The sequence below is a fragment of the Rattus norvegicus genome, chromosome 2 (assembly GCF_036323735.1).
Source record: "Rattus norvegicus strain BN/NHsdMcwi chromosome 2, GRCr8, whole genome shotgun sequence".
Lineage (NCBI taxonomy): Eukaryota > Metazoa > Chordata > Mammalia > Rodentia > Muridae > Rattus > Rattus norvegicus.
In genome coordinates, this window is record NC_086020.1 from 237758139 (window position 1) to 237764947 (window position 6809).

Here is a 6809-nt window from a genome sequence, read left to right on the forward strand (position 1 = left end):
TTGAGCACCAGAAAAGGCTGTAATCTTATTGAAATACAATTTTGTCCTTCTTGTAAAAATTTTTAGAAAATACCACCACCTCCCTTTTTTGTCCTGGTGGCTAATTTTAAATATGCACTTGTCTTAGTCAGAGTTTCTATTGCTGTGATGAGAAGACTCCATGACCAAAGCAAGTTGGGGAGGAAATGGTTTACTCAGCTTACACGTCCACATCACAGCTCATCATCCAAGGAAGTCAGGGCAGGGACTCAAACAAGGCGGGAACCCGGAGGCAGGAGCTGATGCAGAGGCCATGAAGGGGCACTGCTTATTGGCTGGCCCGTCATGGTTTAGTTGGCCTGCTTTATTATAGAACTGAGGGCCACCAGTCTAGGGATGGCACCAGCCACACTGGGCTGGGAACCCCCATCAGTCAATCCACCATTGAGAAAATGCCCTGCAGCCAGACCTTGTGACGTCATTTTCTCAGTTGAGGTTCCCTCACTTCAGGTAACTCCCCCTTACGCCAGTCGACATAGAACTGGCGAGCACGGTACTTGAAACATTTTGCTTGCTCCCCTGGTATGGGTTGGAGGTGTTGGGAAAAAGAGAGAACAGGGAAAGCTGTTTCTAATAAACTCAACAACCTGACTGCTGTTGTCGGAGCCCACAGGTGCTCCTGCCTGAATGGGTGGCTGGGACACAGGTTTCCTAGTGATGGGAGGTGATTGCCACCCTGACCACTGAGACGTGACTGTGACAGAGCTTATATACTTGAGGTGTGCACTTTGTTACGGTGAAGGAGCGGATGGTACATCCCACGCACGCCATCTCAGACTGGGCCTTTGTGGTTGATGGACAGCAGCTCCAAGGATGCTCACTGTCTTGGGAGCTGGTGTTAGGAAAACTACTTCAGGACCAGCACCCAAACGACTTCATGACCAGAACCATGGTGGATGCTTGGGCAGTGCCTTCTGATCAGCCCTTCTCGTACAAACGCAGAAGAAGGCTGTTCAGTGGTCAGTGTGTGAGGATCAGATTCAGGGTACGAGTGGTAGTCGACCCTCGTAGCAAGGTGTGTTGGGACAGTATTGCAGGCTCTTGACATGAAATTGTGTCTTTGACATGGTCAAAGTTGACATAAGTGTCCTTGTATGGAGCAAGTCTGAACATTGAGAAGGATGAACTTACTAAACACGACTGGATGCTAGGGGTGTTTTGCCTGTTAGGGAAAATCTACCACCTGTCCCACTCCGTGGCCATCTTCCATGTAAGCAGAGAATGTAGATTACACCCCTGTAAGATTCCAGGTTGGGCAGTGTGTGGAGTGACAACTGCAGGTCTCATGATTAACACTCTAGCTTTCTGGTTTGGATGGTTTCTTCCAATTCTTTTTCAGCACACTTCTCCCTCTCCCCTGGATTGTTTTCTGGAGTTTCCCCTTCCATTGTTTTCAGTTGCCATCCCCCCCCCCCCACACACACACTTAACTGTTCTGGGACGGACAGATTGTTCTGGGACTGACAGACTGACTCTGCATTGTTCATGGCACTCTTTAGATCTGAACTAGCACTTGGGGAGTTGCATTTCACAGACGTGGGTTTGCTTTGTTGACCAAGAGAGCCGTTGCTCATGCTGCAGACAGGAGGTAACAACGGCATTGTGTGCTTCTCTAAAGAAATACCAGCAGAATGGGTTTCCTGAAACGGATCTGCAGAAATTCCTGAAGGAGAGCGGTAGCAAAGAAGGGTACCAGAAGGAGCCATCAGCCTTGCTACCCTGTTTCTGCTGTCTGAGGAGGTCAGTGTTCTGTCTGTAGTGGGATGGAAGTCATCCCAACTTAACTCTCTCTCTCTCTCTCTCTCTCTCTCTCTCTCTCTCTCTCTCAAATCTGCCTTTCCTCCCACACAGATTTGTTTGAGAAATAGTTTCTTGTAAAACAGTGTTCTACACAATAAGGTGTGTGTAGAAAGTTCCATGACATCACTGAAACCCTTAGTTAGGGATCTTAGGAGAGCCTCAGGAGGAGGTGAACTGTGATCAGAGGCAGGAGACTGGATCTTAAGAGGACAAAGGAAGAGGTCAGAGTGCATGTTCTAGAAGTGGACCTCCAGGCACGTCAAAGGCATTTTCTTCCCAGGATGTGGAGCAAATCAGCTCCTTGAACAGATAGCACACGAGGGAGAGGAAGCTGTTGGTGTCTGTCCCACATACCTTCCTATTGCTGTGACAAAGCACCAAGATAAAAGCAACAACAACAACAACAGAAAAGAGTTTATTGGGGTTTTTACAGTTTCGGGGGGTGAGTCCTTGACCATCATGGCGGGAGCATGGCAGCAGGAGCATGGCGGGAGTTGGAGCAGTAGCTGAGAGCTCACGTTCTGATCTACAAGCATAAAGCAGAGAGATAGCTAACTGGGAATGCACATGCTTTTGGAACCTCAAAGCTTACTCCAAAGTAAAAACATTAACAAGCCACACCTCCTAATCCTTCCCAAATAGTTCCACCAGCTAGGGACTAAGTATTCAAATATAGGAGCCTACAGGGACCATTCTCATTCAAACCACCACAGTGTTCTTGGTTAAAGGCACACACCAACATCATTGCTTGCAGGCAAACGACCTGATTCTCAGTGACCAGAGTGTGCTACACAGCTGTATGGGGACCAGAATGAAGGTCACATGGACTTGGTTTTCTCAGACGTACTCAGATTTGTTTTCACTTGGGTCAGGGCTGGAAATTTTTCAAGTATCCCTTGCCCCTGTTCTCTGAGGAGTCTATAAATCCAATTCCCAAAGGAAGCTGGGAGATCATAGCTACTTAGGCTCATGTGATGAGTTTTCTGTCCATCGACTCACACTGCATCTTGAGATTTGCAAGATGAGTAAGCACATCCGAAGAATGTCTGGTGAATGTGAGATGAGGTCTTCGGAGACATTTTCGAAATTGCTTTTCATCCTCTCAGAGCATGAAACTATTGCTGTGGATGCCAGGATAAAGGAAAATTAATTTTCTTAATTGACAGCTGCCTCTTAAGACGTGGGAAGGGTAATGCAGGTCTCTTGGGGCCACCGTGGCATCGTGTTGGTATTATATTAATGGCTTTTCTGGCTGTCGTGACAAATACCTGATGGTGAACTACTTAAGGAACGAAGGGATTACAGCAGCTCAGGGTCTGAGCAAGTAAAGCCCGGTGACCAGAGCATGTGGCAGCTGGTCACGAGGGGCACAGGGAAGAAGCAGAAGATGACGAAGGTTGATTGTCAACTTTCATTCACTCCAAGTCAGGGCTGCCCACCTCCCAGAGTTCTCCCTTCTCAGATAAACATCTCTAGAAACACCCTCAACTGGGTACCCAGGCATAGAGTCTATGCCTCCCTCTGAACCCCTTGATGGCCACAGGGTGAGCCCCATGGCCTCAGATTCCTCTTCCCAGCCTGACATGAAGGGGGTCTTTGGAGATAAAGGTTTGGCTGGGCAGATATGAGTTGTCAAACCTTCTCTGCTATGAAGGAAGGCATCTGGCCCTTGTAGTCATTGATCAACTCTGATAGAGCAGGATCCTGAGAGACAGTGGTTGCTTATGGGTTGTTTCCGGGGCCTCCATCCAAGCCTCAAAGTCCATACATTTCCCTTCCTCAGTTTTCTTCCTCTTTCACATTTTGCTAACATGAGCTATGTGTGTCTGGAATAGGGTGTGTTCTAGTCTTTTTGTAAAGATTTTGGGGAGTCCAGGTGGGCTATAGCTCAGGGGTAGAAGAGTTGCCTAGACTGGGCAGGGCCCTCCTATCTGAATAATAGAATAATAAGTAAGCCCTGTCAATGTCAGATGTGGCGATGCTTGTATTCTAGGAAGGGAAGCAGAGGATCAAGAATTCAAGGTCATCCTTAACTACATAGTTTGAGGAGGCTAGTTTGAGATACATGAGACCCTGTCTAAAACAACAACAGAAACAACAACAATAACAACAACAACAGCAACAATGACACAAGGCTATCCAAACAAAACTTCTAAAATCGGTGTTCTCTTTTTCCTTCATCCCCTTCTCTGTTACAGGAGAGGAAGTGATGACCACTTGGTTCTCGTTGATTAAAACCCTTGGCTAATGCCCATCAAGTCCACACCTCTTCATGCTGTGGTTGTACGGAGAGGCCCAGAGGCAGCAGCAGTTCATTCAAAGATTGTCCTACTAAGTTGTGGATCCAGAAGGAGGGGTGTCCGTGAGCTGTTGACGGGAACTGACATACCAAAGTTACTTTTGATAAACACAGAGTGTGAAGAGTAGGCCTCTCCTGGGAGTTAATGTGAGGGCAATGTGACAATGAAATTCAGCAGGAGTCTGGTCATTTGTGCCATCATAATGTTGAGAGGTTAAAAAAAAGTATTCCCTTTTCCAAGTTGTGTAAGCAATATTTAAACCCTGGTCAAGGTGTATGTTTATTTCCAGGAAAAGATTCATTTCAAAATGTGATCCTTGGATTTAAAGACATTCATTAATTCATGGTCCACATAGAAATAAATTTGGCTTCAATACCAAATTAAGACTTGAAACTGGAGAACTGATAAACCATGTAAGGCTCACACTCAAAACACTAGCAGGCAGATATCTAGAACTCAGATCATGGCTGGTTGTACTGTGAGCTTGCTTCTTTAGCAGGCATGACATGCAGTGTCCGTTAGCACAGAGAGAGCGCCTGGCTGCCCCCTCAGGCAAGCTTCCCCGCCCTGTGCACGTGATGAGTGAGTGGCCCTAAACTTGGCGTGGCCACCTATTTCATGAGTCAGCTCCACTGTGGTGGGGCTTTGCCCTTGTCATGGAAGGAAATGTGGATTTTTCCTTAAATAAATTTATTTTCGTGATGCTGCCTTGTACTATTATTGTGTTAAAATGTGCTGTCTACCGAGTGAGAGTTCCATATCACACCATCCTTCTTTACTTTCTCTACACCAGAGAGCTGTCATTTTTAAACAAGTGGTGAAGGGGCTTTGGGGGTTGGTCCATGGATGCTATTTAATAAAGATTCGTGCTAATGATAAGAGATTAAGATCATTACATCATAGCTGAACTATCGGGGGTTACGAGGTGCAGAGTGAGATCTGAGTTAGCATCTCGGAGCAGCTCCTGCCTGCCATTCCCTGCCTTTGTCTCTGCCCCAAGACCTGTTGTCTGATTCTCTGCCTGCCCCTTGCCCCTGGTCTTCTTCACAGCTTCCATCAAACCTAAGCAGAGAAACCCAGCAGTTAATGAGACCTGTAACTGAGGAGATGTTTCCTGCTAGGGCTGTCTTTGCTGTCCTTGGGGACAATCTGAATTTTGTTCCCAGCATCTACATTGTGGCTTACATGACCCCATAATTCCAGTTCCAGGGAGCACATGCCTTTTTCTGACATCTGCAACACGGAACAGATGGATCCACGAAACTCAAACACTCATACACGGAATAGAAATCAATCTTCAACTTTTTTAAAGAAAAAAGACTCATGCCTACATACAGAGTGCTTAGTTAAAAATACAATTTTAGTTTCTTTTTGTTTTTTACAAAAAAAAATATTTCAAGAGTCACAGGGCTTGGTTTTAAAACTAAAGAGCATCAGAATGAGATTCTAGGCTTCTCTCTTTGGTTCCAGATCAGGTGTATGTTTGAGCCACTGCTAGCCTGGTTGGCTCTGAACAGACTAAATTTCCAGTCTGCAGCTTTGACTGCCATATGAGTAGAAAATTTGTGATGTTATCACCGGTTCTTAGCTACTTTTTAAAATCAGCTTTTGTGTTTCCTTTTGTTTCCTTTTGTTCCAGTTGGCTTAAATGCTTTCAGGAAGAAGACTATTTTTCAAGGTTACCGTGGAAACATTGTTTCCTTTTAGTCATTCTGAACAACAGCGGCTTTTCTCACTGTGTTCTCTTTCCGGTGTTATTGAAGGTGTAGTAGGGTGACTGCTGAGGGACAGGTCTGGAACAAACCCTTTCTTCTCTTCTCTTAGACCTCAGCGTGGGTACTTCACTGTGACTGGGAGTATAATCCCTTTTACCTTTTAGTTGCATTCTGAAATCTCCACCCCTTGTAGAAATCGCCATCTTGGCTTACAATGACACAGCCAAAGCCACTTGACTGAAATGGCAGAAGCGAGCATAGCGTGCAGGCCCCTTGAGTCCCTCACAGCCTGTAGGTTTGGGGCTCTGGACAAGCCACGTTCTGCCTTGAGCTGATGGTGACAAATCTCAATAACAGAGACAGAACTCTGAGAGCTCATGAACCCTGGCACTCGGGTGGACCTTAAACCCACGTCCCTTCTATCTTCTACTGTGTTTAGAAGCAGATCCCATGCAATGGTGCACATAGAAAGCATTTGCTTCTGTAGCTATTGTGTCTGGGATCTTCTGTCAGTTTCTTTGGACCGTGCACAGTGTGTTTCTATTTCTCCCTGTGCACAATGGAGATTGCAAAATTTAAAAGAAGCAAAGTTCATGGACAGGGGCATGGCTCTCAATGCTCCACTGTGGGATTATTGAGGACGCCCATCTTGCTTGGTTTACAAATGTGCATGCACACCTACTCCCCTGGTCCAGACAGGAAGATCTTCATTTTTTCTACGTGATAACTGCACAGTCTTGGTAGATTTTGCTTTGCGGAAGGACTTTAGGGGCATGAAAACCCACCTCTGGTTCTGTCCTGGGGACAGTGAGTAATTCAACTCTAGGACCTCCACAAGTGGCTGTGGAGTGATAGGATGGAGCAGCATCAGTGTCCTCCTCTGTGTATCCATCTGTCCAGATGAGATGACAAAGGGACCGTGTGAGGAACACACAGACTCAGAACCCATTCCTCC

At 46.2% G+C, this 6809-nt stretch overlaps 1 protein-coding gene across 2 annotated transcripts in view; it reads left to right on the forward strand.

Moving 5' to 3' along the window:
- The window catches only part of Mcoln2 (mucolipin TRP cation channel 2), a 48880-nt gene extending 44039 nt beyond the window's left edge, over positions 1 to 4841 (forward strand). For both annotated transcript variants that reach the window (NM_001039005.1, XM_039101881.2), the window contains 2 exon segments: positions 1658 to 1779; positions 4038 to 4841. In NM_001039005.1, coding sequence (NP_001034094.1) covers positions 1658 to 1779; positions 4038 to 4074 — 159 coding nt within the window. In that variant the 3' untranslated portion in view covers positions 4075 to 4841.
- The last annotated feature ends 1968 nt before the right edge of the window (positions 4842 to 6809 follow it).